Source organism: Aspergillus fumigatus, chromosome 8 (genome assembly GCF_000002655.1).
Source record: "Aspergillus fumigatus Af293 chromosome 8, whole genome shotgun sequence".
Classification (NCBI taxonomy): Eukaryota; Fungi; Ascomycota; class Eurotiomycetes; order Eurotiales; family Aspergillaceae; genus Aspergillus; species Aspergillus fumigatus.
In genome coordinates, this window is record NC_007201.1 from 1556426 (window position 1) to 1580206 (window position 23781).

General features: G+C 51.3%; 8 protein-coding genes across 8 annotated transcripts; 4 read left to right on the forward strand and 4 right to left on the reverse strand.

Annotated features, from left to right (window-relative positions):
- Positions 1-154: 154 nt before the first annotated feature.
- On the forward strand, positions 155-2818 carry AFUA_8G06460 (putative C6 transcription factor; the record flags this gene model as incomplete). The annotated part of the gene is made up of 5 exons (XM_742354.1): positions 155-216; positions 267-381; positions 478-970; positions 1021-2452; positions 2635-2818. 5 exons carry the CDS (start codon positions 155-157, stop codon positions 2816-2818), a joined length of 2286 nt encoding a protein of 761 aa, XP_747447.1.
- A 682-nt stretch (positions 2819-3500) lies between these two features.
- On the forward strand, positions 3501-6044 carry AFUA_8G06470 (GcvT family protein; the record flags this gene model as incomplete). Its single annotated transcript, XM_742355.1, has 1 exon — positions 3501-6044. The coding sequence occupies one exon, from the start codon at positions 3501-3503 to the stop codon at positions 6042-6044; it is 2544 nt and encodes an 847-aa protein (XP_747448.1).
- A 789-nt stretch (positions 6045-6833) lies between these two features.
- On the forward strand, positions 6834-7974 carry AFUA_8G06480 (rhamnogalacturonan acetylesterase superfamily protein; the record flags this gene model as incomplete). Its single annotated transcript, XM_742356.1, has 5 exons — positions 6834-6865; positions 6912-7332; positions 7388-7529; positions 7578-7647; positions 7728-7974. The coding sequence occupies 5 exons, from the start codon at positions 6834-6836 to the stop codon at positions 7972-7974; spliced, it is 912 nt and encodes a 303-aa protein (XP_747449.1).
- A 3381-nt stretch (positions 7975-11355) lies between these two features.
- AFUA_8G06490 (DUF3405 domain-containing protein) lies at positions 11356-13427 on the forward strand (the record flags this gene model as incomplete). Its single annotated transcript, XM_742357.1, has 4 exons — positions 11356-11457; positions 11658-11889; positions 11943-12498; positions 12551-13427. The coding sequence occupies 4 exons, from the start codon at positions 11356-11358 to the stop codon at positions 13425-13427; spliced, it is 1767 nt and encodes a 588-aa protein (XP_747450.1).
- A 2095-nt stretch (positions 13428-15522) lies between these two features.
- Positions 15523-16005, reverse strand: AFUA_8G06500 (uncharacterized protein; the record flags this gene model as incomplete). The annotated part of the gene is made up of 1 exon (XM_742358.1): positions 15523-16005. One exon carries the CDS (start codon positions 16003-16005, stop codon positions 15523-15525), a length of 483 nt encoding a protein of 160 aa, XP_747451.1.
- Positions 16006-16146: 141 nt separating this feature from the next.
- AFUA_8G06510 (sulfotransferase family protein) lies at positions 16147-18377 on the reverse strand. Its single transcript, XM_077805339.1, has 4 exons — positions 17460-18377; positions 17207-17402; positions 16857-17158; positions 16147-16804 (listed from the first exon to the last, which is right to left on the reverse strand). Exons 1-4 carry the CDS (start codon positions 17534-17536, stop codon positions 16528-16530), a joined length of 852 nt encoding a protein of 283 aa, XP_077661465.1. The 5' UTR covers positions 17537-18377; the 3' UTR covers positions 16147-16527.
- Positions 18378-19962: 1585 nt separating this feature from the next.
- Positions 19963-21433, reverse strand: AFUA_8G06520 (agmatine deiminase family protein). Its single transcript, XM_742360.2, has one exon. It carries the CDS (start codon positions 21252-21254, stop codon positions 20118-20120), a length of 1137 nt encoding a protein of 378 aa, XP_747453.1. The 5' UTR covers positions 21255-21433; the 3' UTR covers positions 19963-20117.
- A 485-nt stretch (positions 21434-21918) lies between these two features.
- On the reverse strand, positions 21919-23280 carry AFUA_8G06530 (MFS transporter; the record flags this gene model as incomplete). Its single annotated transcript, XM_742361.1, has 3 exons — positions 21919-22412; positions 22477-22579; positions 22636-23280. 3 exons carry the CDS (start codon positions 23278-23280, stop codon positions 21919-21921), a joined length of 1242 nt encoding a protein of 413 aa, XP_747454.1.
- Between the last annotated feature and the right edge of the window lie 501 nt (positions 23281-23781).

Consider the following 23781-nt stretch of genomic DNA (forward strand, 5'->3'; position numbering starts at 1 on the left):
CCCCTACTTGGATGGTTGATCTCGCTCCTCAGCGAGATTTGAACGTCATCATCATCGTCATATTCTTCTATTGCTCTTTGGTGCATATAGTTTACGAGCTCGTCTTGACATATTCAAGCTGATTCGGTATAATCATCGTGTTGATTAATAAATAATGACCCCGCCGGAAGGCACTCGGCGAAGACTTCGTTCCAACCACGCGTGTCTGAATTGCAGGTTCGCACCTCGCTAATCGTCTCTACGATCAAAGCTGAATGTGTGAAAAGGAGAAAGAAATCTCGATGCCCTGGAGAGAAGCCTGCTTGCTCGTGCTGTGTACGGCTTAACCAGTCGTGTTTCTACCCACCCGTGTCCAAGCCTGGATCAATAGGTGGCCAATCTGTACGCATGCTCTGGTTTCACATGAACCGCGCACTAATGGGATCCAGAAGGACCGACTCGCCGAGCTTGAAGAGAAAGTAAACCTCCTGCTAAAAGGGAACATGTATGCATCCCCCCCACTTGGCTTCGACCAATTGCTCACGAGGGTGCAGACCAACCCGAGGGAGGGAATCAGTCCTCGAAGATGCAAAAGATCTCGCAGAGACAAGATTCACACAAGGTAGCCAGCCTCGCGATCGTCGCGATTCGAGCTATAGCGACCCTTCGCCCCCTAATCTCGCTTTTGATGATGCCAGCCCCCAGCCTTCGTCGCTGGCCGTGGCCCGAGCAGTCGATTCGTACATGAAGTATTGCCACCGACAGCCCGTCTGGTGCTTTAATTTCGAAGAACATGGGGATCTGGAATCCATACCAGAAGAGCTCCTCTGTAGTATCATTGCGCTGACGGCGCGGTTCTCGCACGAAGGGGAACATGGGCAGCACCATGCGGATACAGCGAAGAGCTTAATTATGCTGCGGATTGCGAATGGAACGGTGGAATTGAGTACGATCGAGGCTCTGTGCCTGCTGGCGTATTCGTCGTTTATTGGTAGGTGTCCAGATGCGCTTCCGCTGCATGCGAGGTACTGATCGAGGTAGATGGCGATATGCACCTTGGTCGATTTCACCTCGGACTTGCATTTCAGCTCTGTCGGTCTGCTCTGCTCGATACAGAGTCCGCTTATACTCCTGGAGACCCCAACACAGAGCGCAAAAAGAGGTTATTTTGGAGTCTACAGCTATTGGAACAGTCGTATGGCCGTCAGACCGGGCTGCTGAGCATTCCGCTGGAGACCTGGCGTCCCGCGGACTATTTCTCAGGCAACAGCAAAGAACCACAAAGAGACGCCGAGAAGCCTCCCCCATTGCCGCGGGACACAATCGGCTGCGCTGCACCGGACGATACTGGCATCTGGAGCATGACAGTCCACTTTGGCTGGGTCTGGAGCAAAGTACGCACTTATGTGTCCGACTGCGCAAACAATCGACTACGCGAGCCCTGGCGTCACGAGTCAATGTATTCGATGGTGCTTTCCGACCTGACCGAAATCGAGAACCAAACACCACTCTGCCATCGATACGACCATGTACGATTCTACGATCGACAGCCGGACGAACTGATCGTCAACCGCGCGTACTGGATCCCCTGGCTCAAACTGCAGTTCATGTACCATGCCATCCTCATCGTCCTCAACCATCCCTTCCTGTATATCATGGCCTCGCGGCATAACCCCAACCTGGCCATTCCGAATAGTTTCTGGCGCCGCTCGTCGGAACTGGTCCTTCTACATGCGACGTGGATCGTGCGTATGATTGATATGCTATCAGACAAGGACGTACGACTTACAGACCCCTTCTTCGCGCACGTGGCAGCAATAGCAGCCACGGTACAGCTGTATTACTGCTGCGCCGGAGACCCACGACTCAAGTACAAGTCCCGTGCGGATCTAGCCCGCTGCAGGGTGTTCCTGAGGTCGTTTGTACCGTTTTCCAGGGCCTGTGCATCATTGGTATGTTCCTCCCGTCCCGGCTGGCAAAGTTCGCCGCTGACCGATCAGAACCGATCTCTTGACCGTATGACGCGAATTGCAGCCGGCACCGAGAACGTAGATTACGACAGCTGGGTTCCGTCGAAGATCCATCTGAACATCCCCTTGATGTGGAATATCCTCCAGTTCACCTGCAGCGACGATTCCTATCCGGCTGTCCCGTCTGGAAGCCTCTTGCATTCCTCGCTCAGCGCGTCTGCCACCCGAAACGACGCCGAGGAAAGCTCTACACTCGAAATCATCGTGACGACTTCACCTGAAGTAACCGTCAACACCGCAGACGGCGGCCAGGGCGTCCCAATGCCTCTGTATCGGGCCCCGAATTCGTCCAAGGACAGCAATACCAGCCCAGCTACCGCTCCACAGTCTATGCCTCCGCCAGATGCAGTGGTAGCTCCGATCGACAGCCTTATGCTCAACACGCCGTGGCTATGGGCTGATCCGGCGCCATTTGGAGACGTGGATGATCTGGATTATAGCACGTCCGCTCCGGCGATAGGTGACATTGAAGGTTCGGCGTGGTGGAATCTGGGAAATTTATAGCCTGCATACAAGCGCCCGGCGTTATGAAGTTGTGATTGATCACTCCATGATTCTCCACAGATTGTGCACTGCTTATATTCTAGGACTAGGACTAATGAGCCTGCCGACACGCGCCTTCCAGCCTGGCATCAGCCACGAATGCACCACCTGAACCCAGCGAGTCCCGCCCGTGCGACATCACCCTCCAGCAAGATCACAGCTCAGAGCAACCCCCCAACTCCTACCAGCGAAGACCACGAACGCAGCAACCGGACGATATCCCAAAGCGACTGCCCGCCCGTACTGACAGCCAAAGCAATTCATGAGTCCCCATTGTTACAATGAGCCCCAACGCAGATTGTATAGCTAAGGTTCGATATAGGATCAAGCACGTGCCGTTGTACATCGCCGGTTGTCATTCTCAAATCACCACATTGTCCCGATCTGCGACTCATAATCCGAAGCCGAAAGCAACACCATTTCGAGAATGACAAATTATGCATTGTTCACCATAACGTTGAAAAGCGATAATGCTAGGCGTGTGGCAGATAACACACATCGTTTGTATAACCACTCCAGCCATTTACTCGGTCGTACATATTCCACAGGACCTGAAGGACCGCAGTGCCCGACTATGCATGGTGGACAAAAATAACGTAGATGAACCGGTAAAAACGCAAGATATACGCAGAGGAATGCCATTCCCGAAGCGGCAAACTTTTCCCCTCACAACCCCACATGAACAGAATAGATAGGACGCGCAAGACACTATTTTTACCCATCTCGCCTGGACCCCGGCTGCCGTTCCATGGCCGATCATCTGGTCGGTTGGTACGGTTGCCGGTGCCGCATCCCACGGTTCGTCCGGCATGACCATCACTCTGCACCGAGTTGGTTGTCTGTCGAGTTGCGGGGTAGTCAAAGATGGATATAGGATATGCTAACTACATGATGTATATACAACCATGACCGCGCGAGTCAAGAGCTAGTCTAGTCCTCAGTGCAAACATGGCACCCTCACCACACATCGTAATCATCGGCGCTGGTATTGTCGGCGCCAACCTCGCCGATGAGCTGGTCTCCCGAGGATGGAGCAATATTACCGTCGTCGAACAGGGCCCGCTGCAGATGCCCGGGGGCTCGACATCGCATGCTCCAGGCTTAGTCTTTCAAACCAACCCGTCCAAGACAATGACGCGTTTCGCACAGTACACCGTGGAGAAATTGCGTTCTCTCGAGAAAGACGGGCAGAACTGCTTCAACCAGGTCGGTGGCTTGGAGATCGCCACCACGCCGGAGCGACTTGAGGAGCTGAAGCGGAAGCATGGGTATGCGTCTGCGTGGGGCATCGAGGCGCGGCTCGTGAGTCCAGCCGAATGCGTGAAGATGTATCCGCTCCTGAACGAGGAAATCGTGCTCGGGGGGTTGCATATCCCCAGCGACGGGCTGGCGCTCGCAGCCCGAGCCACGCAGCTGCTCATCGAACGCACACGACACGCAGGCGTGCGCTACTTAGAGATGACGCCGGTCACCGGGATCCAAAAGACCGCAAATCGCGTCACCGGCGTCGTCACCTCCGCCGGCGTCATCGGCGCGGATATCGTAGTCTCCTGCGCCGGGTTCTGGGGCGTGGAGGTAGGCGCCATGGCCGGCGTGTCCATCCCCCTCCTGCCCCTCGCGCACCAGTACGCCAAAACCACCCCCGTCCCAGCGCTGGCGGGCCGCGAGATCAACCACCGCCCCAATGGCCTCAACGCCACGTTCCCCATCCTCCGCCACCAGGACCACGACCTCTACTACCGCGAGCACGGCGACGCCTACGGCATTGGCTACTATGGCCACAGCCCGATGCCCGTCGAGGCGGCCTCCCTCGGCCGCACCCCGAGCCACGTCGACGAGAAGACCATGCCGTCCAGGCTGAGGTTCACCGCCGACGACTTCGCCCCCGCCTGGGCCGAAACAAAGCGACTCCTCCCCGCGCTGCGAACATGCCAACTCGCCGACGGCTTCAATGGCATCTTCTCCTTCACGCCCGACGGCGGCCCGCTGGTCGGCCCCGCCCCCACGCTCGACAACTTCTACGTCGCCGAAGCAGTCTGGGTGACGCACTCGGCTGGCGTTGCGCGCGCACTGGCCGAGCTGCTGGTCGAGGGCTCGTCCCGCACCGACCTCGCCGAATGCGAGCTCTCGCGCTTCGAGGAGGTGCAGCTCAGCCGGGACTACGTGGCTGAAACCTCCTCCCGCAACTTCATCGAGATCTACGATATCCTACATCCGTTGCAGCCGCGTGAGTCGCCCCGGCAGCTGCGCGTGAGTCCGTTCTACGCGCGGGAGAAAGACCTCGGCGCGTTCTTCCTGGAGTTGGGCGGGTGGGAGAGGCCGTTCTGGTATGCCGAGAACGAGAAGCTCGTACGCTTTCTGCCGGCGGAATGGCGCCCGGTGGAGCGGGATGCCTGGTCGGGCAGATACTACTCGCCTGTTGTCGCGGTTGAGGCGTGGAAGACACGCAATGCGGTCGCGATGTACGATATGACTTCCTTCCACCGGTTTGAGGTGTCGGGGCCGGGGGCGAGCGCGCTGCTGTGTCGGTTGATGACAGGCCGTGTACCGGACGTAGGACAGATCGCTTATACGCTGCTGTTGAACGAGCGGGGCGGCGTCCGCAGCGATCTCTTTGTGACGAGGCTCGGCGCGGAGATGTTTCAGATTGGAGCCAACACCGCGACTGACTTTGCGTATCTCTCCTGCGAAGCTCGGCGACAGGGCCAGAAGTCCCCAAGGCAGTGGGTTCAGGTGCGCGAGGTGACGGGTCATACCTGCTGTCTTGGCCTTTGGGGCCCTCGCGCCCACGACGTCGTTCGCACGTTAACGACTGACGACCTCTCCAATACCGGGCTGCCATATATGCATGCTAAGCGCACCACCCTCGGGGGCCTCCCCGTCACAGTCCTCCGCAAGTCCTACGTCGGTGAAAGCGGGTGGGAGATCCAGACGAGCGCCGAGTACGGACTTCGCCTGTGGGATATCATATGGGCCGCGGGCCAGCCGCACGGTCTTATTGCCGCCGGACGAGCAGCCCTCAACGCGTTACGACTGGAGAAGGGATACAGGACCTGGGGGGTGGATATGACCAGCGAGCACGATCCCTTCGAAGCGGGAGTGGGTTCCGCGGTGCAGCTGGACAAACAAGAAGACTACGTGGGTAAGGCTGCAGTGCAGCGACTCGCAAGGGTGCAGCCTACGCGTCGGTTACGGTGTTTGACCATCGACGACGGACGGTCGATGGTGATGGGTAAGGAGCCTGTCTTTTGGAAGAACAAGGCCGTAGGGTATGTTACCACTGCAGCGTTTGGGTATACGATTCGGAAACCTATCGCGTATGCTTGGCTTCCTTCATCGATCCGAGACAGTGAAACGGTGGACGTGGAATATTTCGGGCGGAAGATCAGGGCTACGGTGACAAAGGAGCCGGTCTATGATCCTGACGACCAGGCGCTGACTGGAGCGACGGTGGCTGGGCCTGATTTGAGGCCGTTGAGGCATCGTCTATAGGCGTATACCCGTTACATATGCTCTGGAGTTTACTGGACGAGATTATGATTCATCTGTTTTATCAAGCTGGCTAATTCTTGAATGGTGAAGAGGGCGCAATCAACGCAATTTACCCACATCCAGTCATATTAGCCTCGTTCGAATGATATTGACCTCACGTAAGCTGCCATCCATAGACAATGTCATTATAGAACTATAGAACCAAACGATCTCCTCGGTCTCTTTTGTACCGAGCCCAGATCGACCATCGTCTCGAGATTGGTGGGATTTGCGTAACCCCGGATTCTCCGCATTATAGCCTGAAGATCCATTAGCGAGGCCCGATAATAATAATGCCGCGATCATCCTGCGGGGGAGTATTCCAGATTGAGATCCCCCGGACTCTGCTGTAGGAGCTACCTTACGGCGCTGCATGGCACCCCGCGCTGAGCGACACCAGTAGACGGAAACCAAGAATCCTTCGGGCAGACACCTTCGCGATAGATTCAGTCCACCGGGCCAAGGGAACTCCTGCGGGATCAATGGAAATCCGCAGATCGTGTGAGGGGTGGTCATCGCCCAGATAGGACATGATATATATCCTCCGACTTTGGCTGTGATTCCGACATCGACCTGGGCACTTTTGCCGATATATATTGTTAGCTAAATCTGACAAAAGTGATGAAGATGAAGAGCCTCAACTCCTTCTTCTGCGCCTCGACTATAGTAGCTGGCCTAGCGTCCATGAGCACCGCGGCACCAACTACCCGCCCCCAGCGCCAAATCCTCCTCTGTTCAGATAGTACAACGATGCCATATGGCACGACCAGTCTGATCCAAGGGTATCTCACCTCCCGATAGCCACGCCAATCCCGACTGACTCTTTAGATGGGGCTACTACATGCACAACTTCTTCGACCTGAACATCACGAACCTCGCGCGCGGAGGACGCAGCACCCGCTCCTTCATCAACGAAGGACTCTGGGCTTCTCTGCTCGACCGCATCGTTCCCGGAGAAGGCACGTTTGTCTTCATCGAGATGGGCCACAACGATAACGGTGATCCGAAGACGGACGTGAAGAATCGAGCGACACTTCCTGGGATCGGCCCCGAGAGCGTCGTGGTGGCTAGTAATGCTACCGGAGGGACAACGGAAAGAGTATACACGTTTGGCCACTACCTCCGGAGGATGATCCGGGACGTCAGACAGGCTGGGGGTGTTCCGGTGCTGAGTGGGATGGTTCCAGTTATGTCGTGGACGGAGGATGTGCTTCGGCGGGAGTGGGCTTTTGCGGATTATGCCCGTGAGGTATGTGAAGCCAATATCGGGAGCTTGCAGGGGAATATATAACTAAGTGAGTCAGGTGGCCGAGGAAGAAGGGGTCGAGTATATCGATCATACGAAATATGCGGTGAACCGCTGGCAGGCTTTCGGGTCGCTCAATGCTACCATGCCGTATTACCCCCTGAATGACTATACGCATACAAGCTGGTCGGGAGCTGAATGTAAGTCGTGTCATTGAAACGAACAGGAACACACTGACCCTGGGATAGTTAATGCGGAAGCTCTTGTGACTGCTGTCAAGTGTGGCAATTTCCACCGGTGGAAGTCGCAATTGGCCTCGTATCTGAATCGCAACGCAAGCAGGATTGACTATCCTTGTTGATTACATCCAGTGAAAGTGGTATGACAAACTTCTACAGGCACACTCCAGGACGAGCCTATTCTTTGGACCGATCGATCATGCCACGATGCAGGTTTGGATACTCCCCCGTGTGCTCACGAATTCAAAATGTTCCTAGAAATAGATCGATAAATGAGAGAAAGCAAGAAGATTTTCTACTGGAGCGAGTTTTGCCCTTCAACCACAGCGTTGTATGTCATTCTCTTGCCTTTCGGATATCGCTACTGCGTGAAATCTTCACAGGACTATGGGAGGCGCTCATTTGACAGGAGATTACCTGAGCAGATTCTTGTTTTCTGGAAACCCGGGCTTGTCTTAGCTGCTTTCATACCAGCGGCTTTTTAGGGTATTGTATCCTTCAACAATATAATATTTTGTAGGTAACAGGAAAAGCACAACTGTGAAAGGAGTTCGTACATTCATTCAAACATCCTGGCAGTCAAACAAGCCAATGCAATGATACGAAATCTATATGCCATTCTTTCCCTCTCCTGACTGAGTAGCGCGTCTGTCAAGTAAATAGGAAGGAAACTAAGACAAGTAGAAATTAATGGGCGCATTTCCGAAGGCATGCACAGAACACATGTAGCCCTAACGTAAAGTAATGGTCTGCATATCATACAGAAACTTCTGCATTCAGTATCTGCTAACGATTAAAGTAACAACAAGATGTCCAATGGAGCTTTGGCGACAGGTAATCGAGAAGAAACGAATTTAAGCGGATAATATATGAGGTAGTGCAAAAAGGACGGAATAAAAAGGAGACCCCTCGCAGTGTTATGGCAAGTCTATCTCGTATCATCATTGATATAATTTTAGAGATAAAACTCTCTTTTCCTTGCAACGGTCATGGATAATGCTCAGAGAGCTATGGCGCCAGCTCCTGAGGCTCACTGAAACGATTCTTTGCCACTGTCAATGGCGGATATGGCTCTGAATTCATCGGCATCGTGGAGGGCATTGAATTTAAAAGCTGTTGTCGCTTTCTCCGCTCATAGGTGCCCCATATCAGCGAGATGAGAGATACAACTCCCAGGGAAACACCGACGCCTACACCAACGGCGAGCGTTTTCGAGTCAACACTTCCGTTATCCGATATGTTTGTCTGGGCGCCGCTAGCACTGGTTGTTGGACAGCTAGAAGGAGAAGCGGAAGATGTGCCAGTGCCGGAAGCGGTGCTGCTGGAAGCGGTGTCTATGCTCGTCGCCCTGGTGGGTTCAGCAGAGCAGGACGTATTCGCTAGGACAGCCTTGTTGGGAATTATACTGCCAAGGGGAACCTGAAACGGTTCCTGACTGTTCGCGCAGCCAATGCTGTTTGATGAATTGGGGACAATGGAGTTTGGGCAGTACAGGACATTGCCTCCAACATTACTGTAAAGAACAATAGAACATCCAGAGTTTCGAGTATTTGGTACTATACAGTTGAGATGTTAGGCATATTATGGTGCTGGTTGAACATGACTCTCCTTGTACGCACCTCCAGAACAGACATCCTTACATCCTGCTGAGGGAGACCATTTAGAGTCGGTGCAGGCCCCACGGTAAAGCGTGTATGGTTGAGATGCTCCCATACAGTAGCCATTTGTCAGACAGACAGAGTCATTTCTACAACATGGTGACCCACTGCTTCCAGAAAAGCAAGGGACATACCCATCGGCAAAGCTTTCATCGGGAAAATAACAGCTCTGGGCTCGACAGAGGTCCACGAGTAAAAAGATATACAAAAAAGGTTGCCAAGACATTGGAAAAAGTGCTGAAATTGTTGTACGTTCAAACATACATAGAGGAGTGGAAAGGTGCGAGGAACAAAAAGAGCGAGCTGGTGCCGGGAACTTATTAAGAAGAGGCAAGGGTTCCTAAATGCAGATATCAAAGATGGGCTCTCTGACAATCCAGCAATACCATTACAAGTTTGGTCATGGTTTCATTACTCGAATATTTAACATCTCTGATTTAGCTGGCTGAAACCGCCGTTGTCTTTAATCCTTGTTGATGGAAACCCAGCCATGCGCCTCGACAGAGAGGGCGGCATGCATACACTAAAGAAGTATGTTGACTGTGCTATAAATTCATAGATCACAATGTTTTGAACCATAGTTCATAGCCCAAACAATGTAATTGGTCAGATGGTCAAATTACGGATTATGGAGCCTCGGGCCGTGTAAGCTGTCGTGGATCAAGAGTGGGTTACGCATTGCAAGATATCTGGTGTTCTCTGATAACATTCTCCATTCATAACTCTGTAGCGATCCAGAGAATCTTGTTTTACAATGTCTCAATTTAGATAATAAATACTTAAGTTGGTAGCAATGCTTGATTTTTTTTTCTTTTTTTTTCCTGCTGCGCCTACCGGAAGCTGGCCAAGTATGTGCAGGAACGACACGACATGGCTAAATGCTAGCAATGCAACCTCGGATTTGAGAAGTCGATGTACGGAGAATTTGCGGAGTGAAAATTAGTAATTGCTAACAACTTTTGTGTTTTCGTTTGCCAGATATGATGTACTTGTAACAGTGGCTGGGTTCTGATTTGGTTCAAGCCGTTGGTGTTATTTGCATCAATTGGAGTGTGACAGAGTCGAGGCGCGTACGCCCCTTTTTTTAGCAGGACCCCTTCTTTTTCAGCAAGATTGTGGCAGGTGAAGTTGGCAAATAGAACTCATCGTTTAGAGACGGATCTGCAACTTCGTAGCTTATAGGTCGAATACCAAGGTAACCTTACCCTAAAAAGTTTAGCTGCTTATTGGGTGGCTGCACCTGTCTAGCGACAATCAAACGCAAGGAATTGCCGGTGCAGTTGGTATTCCTATTTTTACTCACGTGCATTATCACCTTCAGGGCTCACGTTTTGTAGACCCCGGTCGTCGAGTAATATCACTTTAATTGCCGCCCTCCCAGTACCTAAACTAGGCAGGCGCTTAGAGAAGTTTGCAGCCCTCCTTGTTTTTGAAGATAAAAAAAAGCCTATCTCCCCTTGGTACATGACGACGGCGACACGCCGAGATTGGATTCTCACACAAAACCCTGGCCGTCGATGAATGATGCAAATAAGCCAGGATATTGTGGGCCTTTGGTCAATACTTACGAATGTCCACTAGCGCCGAGGCATTTGGACCCGTCCTATATATTCGAATTAGATCCGATGTACTTATCCAACCCCTGGCTAGTCTGCTCCATAATATCGAGCGATTCCTTCACAAGTGGCAAGCTGGGCCTATACTTAGCCTCGCCGACGCCAGGTCTGAGGTTCCGTCTCTTGCTTGTGACCCAACGTCGCCCAACTTCTCCTCAGACCTCCCCCCACGGCTGCCTTTTCATCATGAAATTTTATTGACTCTCTTTGTTACCGCCCAAATCTTAAATCATCAAGCTACGGAAAAAGATTGGCCAGAGACTCTAAGCTTACTGGTAACGACCAGCGGATGAGCTTTTTCCATCCTTTTGGCTCGGTCTCACCCGCGAGCTTAGCTGGTCGCGGGTTCACTGGTCGATCCTTACGCCAAGGCACTTTTCCGCTCTCGAGGTATAAACTTGCATCGACAGAAAGTTATTGTTAAGTATACTACATTTTGAACATAGCGACTCAGTGTTCACTTAGCCCCTTCGTTCCGATCGAATGCTTCTATTGGGAAAACAGCTCATCAGGATGGCTATTCGACGGGCTCTCGAAAGGACATCCTTCCTCACTCTTTTCTTCATTTTGTTCATGACGGTGTCTTCTTTAAAGCCTGAGTATAGCTTGGGGAATGTGAGTCTCCTGACCCTATGCCGCAATATATCAGAGAATAGTTGCGCTAAACTGAGCCGCGCAGATGGAAGACATCCTTGCGCGAATGGAAAAGCAACCAAGGTAGGCACTCTACGGATCGATCCGAAAGGCTATGCAGGTCTGATTGTGATGACGTTGGCGGTCCCAGCGTATTTGAAAACTTTGTTTCTACTGTGCAGCGGATCCGATCCCCGAAGAATTACAAGAATCCGAAAGTCGTCGATGATCCTCGATTTGAAGGATCGACAGGAAAGAATACTCCGAAGATATATCGCCCTTATCCGGATTATGATAGCTTGAAATGGCAAAGCAAACACCGTGTGCCCTTTGTTGCTTGCCTTGGACCGAGAAACAAGCTACTGAACGAGAGTTTGGATGACCAGGTTGGTGTCTACGTTGGCACCCCTCAAGGTATAGCCATCTTCCACTCCAGTTATCTTGATACGATTTAACTTATTCATCAGGGTTTCCACTCCCCATGTTTGGCTCCTACGATGCTGTTGGACTTGATGGACAGATTTCCTTCGACCGATATACGCGGTACGGTGCCTATGGGTTCGGAGAGGATGAAGAGTCTGTGCCATATTGGACAAAACCATCCAAGGTAAACTGGAATCAGATCAGATGGGGCCAACTGCAGAAGCAATGTGTCGAACGAAACGCGAAAAGATTTATGAAAGAAGCTTCTACTGACACAGGCTCCGAGATCCCGCACCCGGACCTTCCAGCTGAGGAGCGCAGCGCTGTCCTCATTCGCACATATCTCGGGAAAGAATATTCTGAAAACGACTTGCATGTTATTCGCTCCATGGTCATGGAACTTGCTCTTCAGACTGGCGGCGAGTTTGAAGTTGTTTTGCTACTGCATGTGAAAGATGAGAGTCTGGATATCAAACAGGAAGAGGTGTATCGGAGAATCCTCAAAGAGAATATTCCCCAGGAGTTCTGGGATATGACTGTCCTGTGGAACACCCCTCTGGTGGCCGAACGATACAAAGATCTTAACACTTCTGTCATCGAGTATGCCGCGGCCTTGCTCAGCTTCCAGTTCACTTATACTAACGCTGTCCAGTGTTCACCATGCACAGTGGCTCCCCGTTCAGTGGTTCATGCGGGAACATCCTGAATTCGAACATTTCTGGAACTGGGAAATCGATACACGTTTTACGGGTCACCACTACGAGTATGTGGACAAGATTGCAGCCTTTGCTCGCAGGCAACCACGCCGCGGATTATGGGATCGCAATGCTAGGTTCTACATCCCCCAAATCCACGGTGATTATGAGACCGAGTACCGAGACTACGTGAATCGAAGTGAACCCGAAGGAGTATGGGGCCCAGCGGCAGTGGCTGGTCCTGATCTCAAGATCCAAGTTTATGGACCCACGGCACCGACTCTATTCCCGAGAGACGATAACTTCGAATGGGGAATTGGCGAAGACGCTGATTTTATCTGCTTCCTCCCCATATTTCATCCCATTGGTACGCGATGGGTGATTCGGAATGAAGTGTACGGCTACGAGCAGGGACGAGAGCTGCCACGACGGGCTTGTTTGATCACACACTCGAGGATTTCCCGTCGCTTGCTCACAGCCCTCGATGAAGAGAACCTTGCAGGTCGGCACATGGGCTCGGAACTATTCCCAGTAACAACAGCCCTATACCATGGCATGAAGGCCGTAAGCGCTCCTCATCCAATCTTTTCTGAGCGGCCCTTTCCCCCACAGGATGTCGGTTTCATATTCAATTCGGGCGTCAATGGCAGAACGGGAAGCACGAAATTTAGCCCATTCTCCTGGGGCCGGGAGATTCCATTCCGTGATACGTCATGGTATTACCGCGCGAATCTTCCTGGACGGCTCTACTGGAATTTCCTTGGATGGGAAAAGGGAGGCACTGGAGGAAAGGAGGTACGCATGTTCATTAACCGTACCCAAATGCTATCATGAGACCCACCAGGCTAATCAGCATCTTTCTTTAGTATGAGCACCGCCACGGGCGCGTCTGTCTTCCGTCCATCCTTTTTCACCCAGTCAAAGATGTTCGCCCAGATGCCGACAGTATGAATTATAAATTCGACTCTGAACTGGGATTTGTCCCTATTGACTAGCTTCCAACTCATTTCCAAGTTCTTGGTTTTCCTGTATATATACCCCGCTTCCATATTCTTTTTTTGTTTGGTGTGGCTATCGCCGAAGACCAGGAGAAGTAAACTTTTTTACTAGGTCTCAGTAGTGCTGATGGAGTGGCATGCTGAACATGATAGTGAGTGCTATGGCAAGCGCAAGTAGAGTTATAACAAATTCCGTTTTAGCTGCGTAATGTGCCAATTCAAGATCTAGACCAAAAGTCTTTGGCGGGGTGGAATGACTGTAAATAGGCCTCTCTATCTCTAATCACCTAACCTGGTTGGAGAAATCCCAGACCCATCTCAGTCACAGTCATGCCACTGATGTCCAAGCATGAAGACTTCATGGTTGACGAATAATTAAGGTCGAACTCAACTGAGGCTATGTAGAAGTGTATGTCAATTAAGCTGTTTCTTATGCTTTTAAGCCAAGTCACCCTGTGCAGAATCACTGAGCGCTTTTAGTAGTAGTTGGTCACATAGTGCCTTGACCACTAGCGGAACGATCCTTAGCGGCCGGCCAGTGCGGTCAAGATAAGGTCGGGCAGTGTCAATACTATCTTGAACAAAACATGCAGCCTTTTGGCATTCAAAAAGATGCCATGGTCACTTTAAGCATTACGTGAATTACCAAATGCTATAGAACATAGCCTTCTCGGGTTCATTTGCTAGCATAGCGAATTCCACTTCAGCTGCTAGGTGGAGAATTAAGTCGAAACATGTCCTTGCACGTCGAGGTGGCCTTAAACCAACATAAACAAAAAATAGCAAGGAGCTAGTCAGTAAGCACTAAGATGTGTTGCATAGAAATGGAAGCTAAGATATGGATGCTGGCACCTAGTATGCTACACTCCCGAACCCTTGTTCCCTCTTCCAGGTAACATGTAACTTCCAATACAGCAGCACCAGTTGATATGCATCGCAAAAGTTTACTTAAAGGAGTCCTTCAAGTTCCTTGGCACTGAAAATGTGTGGATCTATGCGTTTGATGAAATGACGACCCTATCTCAGTTAAAACATTCTCGAAACTTCCTGTCGTGGACCATAGACTGGACTTGCGATCGAACTACTAAGGAACACAGCGACCAAAAAAAATTCTCCGGTAATTGGTTGTGTAATAGTTCTCTGCCGAGAATAATGCACTGTCATGGGCGCTGGGAACTGCGATCTTACTTGGATCAGTTCCTGCATGCCTTTCCTAACAAGAGACTGGAGGCTCGAAACGAACAATCCAGAAAAAGAGCTTGCTCAACTGAAATCATGACCCTACCACTGGGCAATGCAATTCTGGGTTGTGGACATTGCAACCTCCCTGGGCAGATTAACGAGATCCACCATATCAGGGCCAGTATTATAGGGCACGGACAAGAGTTGAGCTTACAAAGGGGGATACATGTGACAAGGTTGTATTCTCGGCAGAAGACCCAGATTTGATCATTCAAACGAAAAGCCTGCCTTTGGCTTGTTAAGTGATGAAAATGGCCTACCCAATTGTCATTGACACTTGATATATTGTGATCAGAGCCACCACGGCAAGCTTGAGCCCCGTCTTCCCCTATGATAACCTAGTTTTGCAATCAAACAAGCTAGCGAATTGCTAGGAGCCCTTGTTCATCGCATCCAGAGTGACTCGCTGCTTTGTTTTTCCTTAACAGCCAGCTTTTGTATACAGCTACTATTCCAGGTATACTATTCTTGTTTGCCTAGTTTTCAGTCACGCAGGGCTGTACCCCATCTTCTCCATGCCAATCTGTGCTATGGTGCGGAGCCTATCAATGCCCAGAGGCAGAATATCCCCTGGATCTGCTCCAGGTCTGGCCGACTGACCAAAAATCATCCGTCGAGTCAGGGTTATTGTCTGATTACCTGGCTGGATGCCCGGGGGAACCGGGAAGATTTGCTTCTTTCGTCGTTAGCTATCTTGAACACAATGATGATAACAAGACCATATCCCGCACCTCGCGTTGCTGGAGCCGTGGCATGCCACTTTTGTCTAATGTGTAGAGCTCCACGACACCCCGGATACGACGGGTTGTGCGGTTGGCGGTCCAGTTTATAATGACGGCAGCCTGGACAGCGCCATTCCCTCCTACGAGCCATTCGTCTGCATCTTCGCGTAGTCTGTCGAGGGATCCGCTCCACCCACTTTCAACGACAATGATGGGCATGATGGCGTTTGGCACGTTGATTGCTACATTGGGTGCCTTCTGGAGGCCAGCAAATTGCCCATCGGGGAATTCATAAACTTCTGGCGTTAGAACTGCATGAAACAGAATCAACAGAGGTGCATCGCTTACTGGTATTTGCCGTGGTATGCAGCATGTCGGACTCACTTTGAGTGAGCTGCCCGGAGACAAGCCACTGGATCTCGCATTGGTGGCACCAAACCTGGTCCACATTGTGCAGAAGTGACGCCATTGCTACAACTCGAAGGATCAGAGTGAGAGTGTTATAACTCTTGCCAATGAAAAGGAAGAGGTTATTCGCTTTATCATTCTTGTATGCTGCTGCATTGACGATACTTGCTTACCAGAAGCCAGCTCTTGTCCGCTCAAGTGTCTCTCGGACATTCTCCATCCAGGCAGGAGCGATGTTGTCGTAAACAAGCTCGGCGTAGAAGACATCTTTTGTTGCTCTTACCTCGAAGATCTTCGACACTAAGTGCTTGTAGAAAGACTGTTCGTCAGGTAATTCCAAGCCGGAATACCGAAGGATCAAAGAGTCATGGCCTGTGGCCATTTTGCACAGCTCGAACTCGAGAGCAATTCTGTTAAGAGAAGGAATAATGAGAATGGGGCCTCTGATACGGATTAAATGATGCCGACATGGGTCATGCTGTCAGTCTCGAACCATGGAAAGACTATCATGGACCGAATAGCGCCAAAAGCTTCATGCTACCAGGAACAACAGGTTTCCAAGGATTATGCCAATTTTCCGAAATATTTCCACCCAAGGTAACCGGTTACACCCAATGCAGGCACCAGTAGCACCCCCAACCTGACCATAGCGGCCCTGGTTCTCTCCCTAAAGTAATTCTCCACAAGCCCCTTGAAATTATCGGCGTCGTTGCCGCGCGGATATTTCTCTTCGGGAATGGGCACACCCAAGAACGGGCAAATCTGCTCCCATCCGAGCCCATCTTCAAGCTTGATCACTAGAAGACGGTCTTTAGGAACCGTATTTTTCACTGCCTTGATACTGCAGTTGCATGTCAGCACTCCGCCATCTACCCGTATCTCGGGGCGCTTACTACTCAACGTAATTCCTCCTGAGAGCCGCCTCATTACCCGGCTGGCCCGGCTTTGTACTGTCAGCAACGACGGCGTACACAGTGGTGTTGAGGGCCAGAAAGATCCCTAATTCCTCGTCGAAATGCTTGAGCACGTTCAACGGAAACGAAGCGGCCGCCTTGACGACAAAGCCTGCCGTGCCGTTGACCGACTTGGCCCATCGATCGGGGTCCCGCTCCGTCAGGATAATCTTGACCTCGGGGTCCTGTGCGTACTCGTCGAGGAGGGCTGGGCCAAGGAAACTCGGGATCTCAATAAGGCACTGTAGCATGGTGAGTATCCAGAACGCAATCGGTACGTGGACACGTACATCATAGTCGGCTGTCAACTTGTCCAAATCACCCTTGTCGAACCGTTTGATGCCTGATAGCCGATTGTGTTCCGCGATTACGGCCTCCAGAAGGGCTGCCATCCCTGGTGTGCCCTGCACTAGTGCCACTTCGTACATGTGGTAGGGCGTGTAGCCAAGTATCTTCATGGCAAAGTAGAGACCAAGCGTCCCAGTTCTGCGCGTTGCTCAGCCACGTGGTATTGTGCATTCGAGTGGTAAAGACATTGCTTACCGGCTGGAGCTGGCGACAATGACCTTCTTCTTTTTCTTCTCCGCTGGCTCAGCCAGCCTGTCAATCGCTCGAGACATGATGCTGTTGTTACTGTTCTGCTACGGTGGTTGAGTTTCAGTCACCAAAACGAGGCCCCGACTTTTTATAGAGAATGTGTCATGTTATCGAGCTCTGCTCGCCTTTTAAACAGGGCCCAGCCGTCTCATGTACATGCAACCACAAATGGCAGTAAGCACTAAGTTCAGCTCCGCGTTGGGTTCAGCCTGGAAGCCTGACATAACATCCAACAGAGAATGAGCCTCGAATCAAATGCCACATGGCTTTCGGGCTAAGGTCAATCGGACTAGTGCTGACTGCTGGTCAATCTGCGACTCCGCCGTTGAGGCTGGATGATTGAAAACGGCTCAGTTGTCTCGCTGATTGATTTGCTAGCCATGCTTAGCTCACCTTCCCAAGTCAGTTTTTAGACTTTACGCTGGCGGTGGCTTCGCTTGTACATATTGAGTAATTTAGCAATATCCCTGAAATGGAAACGGGAGGTTCAGCCAAGAGGATCCTTTAGGCAGTGAGTTTCATATATACTAACAATACTTAGCCAGCGAAGGTGATTCCTCCGGATATATCCAGCAGCTCAACTAGAAACGTTTATTGTACGGGTCCAACCCAACGACTAGCTATTCCATCTGAAAGTCAATAGTATCAACATGCAGTCCAGGCGGCACTTCCACCTTCTGCAGTTCCTCGATCTTTACATCATCCGGTGCTTCGACGCTGCAGGAGATAACTATCAGCCCTGTCTTGCTCCCGATTCATATAAGAATGGAATCATACGAGATGAAATGCACAGGCGGAGTGGTCAATGTGGAATCAAAAACGTCCGGGAACTTGAGGTTGCGATCGTGGTAGATCTCGCGAAGACTGCAGTCCCGATTAGCGACTGCATTGCAGACTTTTAGGTTTCATACTTCTCGGCCAACTTCTTGCCGTCACCGTAGTAATCGTGCGCGAGCTCGTTGTCGAAATGGATATCGAAGGTCTGGAGCCAGTCAGAACGGAACAATGCCTCGGGTGAATACACTTCGTCGTGAGGCTCACCAGGTCCTTTGTCATTTTGGTAGATACACAGAAAAAAATCAATTTCTAGTTAGTGTACAGTTAGGTGCGTTCAACCCATATTTGATTGAAAGGACGCTGGCTAGTAATATGGGTTTGGGTGGTGGCACATGCGGACTGTTTGAGTTTGTGGATGACATCAGGGATGAGATGCTCCAGTCATGCTCTATCGTATGACAATTATATAGTATGATAACTGCTTTGTTCATCCCTTTTGCATTGAACTATTGTCTTGTAGATCTGCAGGATTAGAAAGTTTGCCACCTCCATTGTTGAAGCTTAACAGCAGGTCACCGGCATGTCGTATCTAGTACGGAGTAGGTAAGGTAAGGCTTGAACTGGCCTTGAGATATCAAGAATACAAGGGTGTGATGCATCCGATTGGCTTGACTTTTTGGTCCTAATCCGGTCGATTTGCTTCTTACAAAGCGCTTAAGAAGATTGGCATTGGCTTGATAGCAATATAGGCAGACGCATGTAGAAAGATCTCCTTTAGCTGCCCAACAAGGCGCTTACTGTCTCTATCCCTTTTTGAACTGATAAAACAGGATTCCATGTGGCCGTGGGAATACTACAGAAGCATTTCTCGCCTTGCCCAACCGATTCAAGCGACAGCTCCACTTTTCTATGTTGAGCTCATCGTCTTGCCGCCGAAGAGTTTGCCCAAATATGAGCTCTCTGATGTACTCTGTAGTATAAAGAAAAACTCAAGGCTTCATCCACTTTCAATCTTCGAGTATCCCGGATTCACCAGATTAGTTATTCCCTGCTCTGTCCTCTGACTTGCTACAGTTATAAGCTGGGAATTCCTTGCATTGACACAAGAAGACTGGCTGTTATAGACCGAAGAGTCTGATATCAGACGGCATAAACATAAGAAAGCCTGACTTTGAAAGATATCTCGTAGTTATTGCATAGCCTATAAAGAGGGATAAAGTAAAAGAGAGTTCATACCATGCAGATGCAAGTCTCTATGGAGTACAGGCCAAGAGCTTATATTCTAGCGCAAATATACAGAAATAGCCCTTTTAGACCGGATTTACTGCATCTGACACACTGGCTCTAAATTGAAATAAGGAGAATTTGTAAACCTGGTTCTCCCATACTGTGGATGCCCTGAACAAACCTACCCTCAAGATTGCTCTTTTCTCCATTCAGTGAGATGTCCTTTTTTAAGCACCTGAATCACTCAATCAGCGGAGCTTATGGACCGGTTGCGCACGCTCACATTGAGAAAAGATCCACACGGAGGTCCTGACTGTCCTGACATGTTACCAGACAAGGACTGGGAACTGCATAGCATGATTCTTCATTCAATCTGACGAGCGACTTGTATGTCTGTGCATCCCATCAATAAATCCCACTTTGCTGCACCTCTACTACTGTAGAATCCATAGCACGATATAGCAGGTATCATTTGAACTATTTAGGCTATATTAACCAGAAAGGATCCTTCGCATGAGAGCTTGATCGGTCGAGGTTGCGCACATCAGAAATATGTATCGAGTTCAAAGGCATTGGAACACGATGACAGGCAGCAAATATCTACGCTGCCGGCATTGGAATCTGCTGAGTTACACAGTGGATCACTCCACCACTCAAGGGAATGGCGTTGAGTTGCACCTGTCGCACCTTGCGCTCCGGCATCAGCGCCTGCAGGGTTTCCCTCGCCTTGCGGTCGTACTCCTCGACGCCGAACCCAGGAACAATCACTCCTCCGTTGCAGAAATAGAAATTGGCGTACCCCGAAACGAACTCGTCGTGCTCTTGAATGCCGAGGTCCTCCGGACCAGGCTCATCAATGGCATGCAGTTCGAACTTCCGACCCTTCGCGTCTGTTTCGTCTTCCAGTATGTTCCGGATCTCCTGGGACATGTCCAGCCACACCTGTGGAACACTGGGGTGATGGCGTGACCAGACGAGGACCCCCGGGCGGATGAATCGCACCTCCGCATCCACATGGCAGTCGGTGATGTCGAGTCCCTTCCGTCCCGGGACCCAGATGACTTTCTCCACGCCCAGGAGCCGGCGCAGTTCCGCCTCGATCTCATCCCGACTCATGCCCGGGTTGCGCTGGTCGCAGACCATATAGCTCTCGGCAACAATCAAGGTGCCCTCGCCGTCGACGACGAGACCGCCGCCCTCGGTGCGGATGCGTGACTTGACCACCTGCACGGGCGATGGGGCGGTGTCGCTCTCGATGACATTGCGAGCAAAGTCGGTGTTTTCTTGCAAAGCTTCCGGCGACATGGAAGGGTTGGCATATCGGTAATCCCCATCGATACCCTCCCACCCGTTTTTATTGCCCCATTCGTTGAATTCGAAGCTGATCGCGAGTCTCTGCTTTGGATCCAACTCGCCCGATGCGTCGTGAACATACACCGGGCCGGTGTCGCGTACCCAGCAGTGGTTGATGGACGTGGGGATGACGGTCACTCGGGAGGGGTCGTCTACTGTTCTGTGGACTAGTTGCTGGACACCAGGTACGTCTTCTGGCCGCGCGTACAGCCGAACGGGTTCAAACTCTGCGATTGCAGCGGCAAGATCGACTATTTCACGGCAGTTCTGAAGGTAGAGCTCGCCACATGTCGCAGCTTGGGACGGGAAACCAAGTATGGTAGCAATATGGGGATGCCACTCGGGCGGAAAAAAGAAACGACCCGTTTCCAGAGGAGGCAACATGACGCGGGAATATCCTTTTTGCAGGATAGATTTAATGTACTTTAATGTGCAACCCGCAGTGGGACGATTTACAGAAATGAAGAAAAGAGCTTCTTATAGACATGAAAGGACCGTGTGCGGTAGGTATGCCGGCTGCCCCCCACCCGGGGTACTGGCAGGAACTACACGCACGATCAGCCTCCAGTCAGCAGGACATTAAACGCTTTCCATGATATGCGGTCCAGCTGAACCCCCAGGGCGCTTCCAAGTCACATAAAATGGAATTTATGCGGTCTTCGCCATGAGAGAAGTCTGTAATTGGCGGGATAGACATGGGCATATGGATAGATCACACGCAACCCCGAGTGTCCGAGGCCAATTAGGAGCTGCAGCTGAGGGCGAGAGCTGATGCTTCCAGGATCTGCAGTTTGAAAACAATGAGACAGAGCTGAATGAAAAGCCTAATTGAGCCACAGAATCAACCGGGCTGACAGGGGTAGGGTGTCCACGGCAGTGGCGAGCTGAAATTGGCCCAGCAAACAACAGCTGCATGCGGAGGCCTGGTACAATGACAGAATGATTTGCCAATCGTGATACGAAGCATGTTGAGGAAATGGTTGCGCCGTTGATGAGGGGCTCATAAGTTACTCTGGTCCTGTTGTGGATACCTACGATGCTGATCACTTCAAATGGTCCCATAGGGAACCCCTGCTGCTACTGTCAGGTCCTCCTCTTCCGTCTCCTCAGTCTCATGACTATAGGTCCGACTACTCAACCAAAAAGAAGGTATAACCGTGGCTGCAGACAGTGCCCCCAAGGCCCAAGCTACAGCTTTCCACCCATAGTTATCAAACAGAGCATCACCCAGGATGGGCCCGATGGCCAGGCCAGCGTAGTTAGCCATGGTTTGCAGACCAAAGGCCTGAGCAACCGCCCCTTTCGCACCGAAAATTCCGGGTGACTGCTGTTCCATCTCTTCGATCACCATCTGTGACTCGACGTACAATCCCGGCTGGCCCAGATCGGGAGAGATGCCGCAGAAAGCAACCAACACGCCGAACAGAATCTTCTGGGAGACGGAGTCATGGCTCACAAACTGCAGACAAACCAATGAAGGTGTCAGCAAGGAATACCCAATGACTGCCATGAGACGGACCCCAAAGCGGTCGCACAGCCTGCCTACAGAGCTATTAGCATTTTGTCCTTTGGTGGGCAACAGGACTGGCCTCAGTTGTCGACTCACCAAACAGTGGTTCCAAAAGCGACGGTGCCGCCATGACGAGAAAGACCAGACCGGCTGCAAACGAGTCCCATCCGAACAGCTTTTCCACAAAGCTGGGCACGGTCTGATATTCTAGGTTAGAAATCTACCACGTTTGCTTGAGGCACTGTGAGCACCTACCGCATCAAAAGCACCGATAATAATTCCATCAACCGCGAGTGCCCAAAGCGTGATTGCGACTCGCGGCTGCTTCAGCAATTTCAGCGAGGCAAAAGCGTCGTCGCGTTGCACATTCGAGCCTGACGGTGCATTGGTAGTATCTCCCTCCGAAGCCACGTCGTGGTCTTCTGGGTCTGTTGACGGAATAGCACGGTACCGCGCAGGATTATCGCCGCACTCTACCTCACCCGGCTCTAGTACAGCCAAACGTAGAGCCGCGTCCAAGGCGACAATAGCAAACCCCAGGGCGCAAACGGCATAGTATCCGCCAACCTTATTTAGAAGACCCCCCAGGGGTGGGCCCGCTATAAGGCCGACCATGCTTCCTGTTCCCATATATCCCAAGGCCTCCCCGAGACCTTGTTTTCCGGCCACATCCTTCAGAAGGGCAAGACCGGCGACCTCAACCATGGCGGCGGATGCACCTTGCAAGAGTCGTGCAATGATGTACATCGCGACAGATCGTGCCACCGTGAAAAGGCACATCGACGCAGCGAGTAGAACGAGACCCCCCAGGAACGGAGCTTTGCGCCGCCCCGTTCGGTCAACGCAGTAACCAAAGACGGGGCAGGTGAAAAAGGCCGCCGCTGTTTCCGCAACGAGCATGATACTAGTCCAGTAGACCTCTTGCCGTTGGAAGTGTCAGTAATCTCGTCTTCCCAATCATTGACACCATTTGAAGCAGGGCGAAGACATACTATCCTGCGGTAGCACCCCACCGCGAGCCACCAGGACGGATGGCATGATGGGGACGATCTGAAAGTTGTTGAGCAAAGGAGCATACCGCATAAGCCTAATCACCGCGTACCATTCCATAGAGAAAGAGCGTCTATAGTCCGAGTGTCAGTAGTGAACCGGCCAAACGGGGGTGTCCATGGCCCGACATACCGTCATGTAAGAGACTGACACGACGGTGACGACAAACCATCGAGAAGAGCGCCACGATGGCGCCAACCTCCTCGAGTCTGCGTTCGACAACATGTCTCTACCTGGTCTTAATGCTCAGCTAGAATATTCTGGTTAACCTGAGCTGCAGATCTGATGGTCGGAGTTGGAGTAGTTGTGACTGTCGGTTAGTAAATCACAGCCAGGCAAAATAGTGGAAGA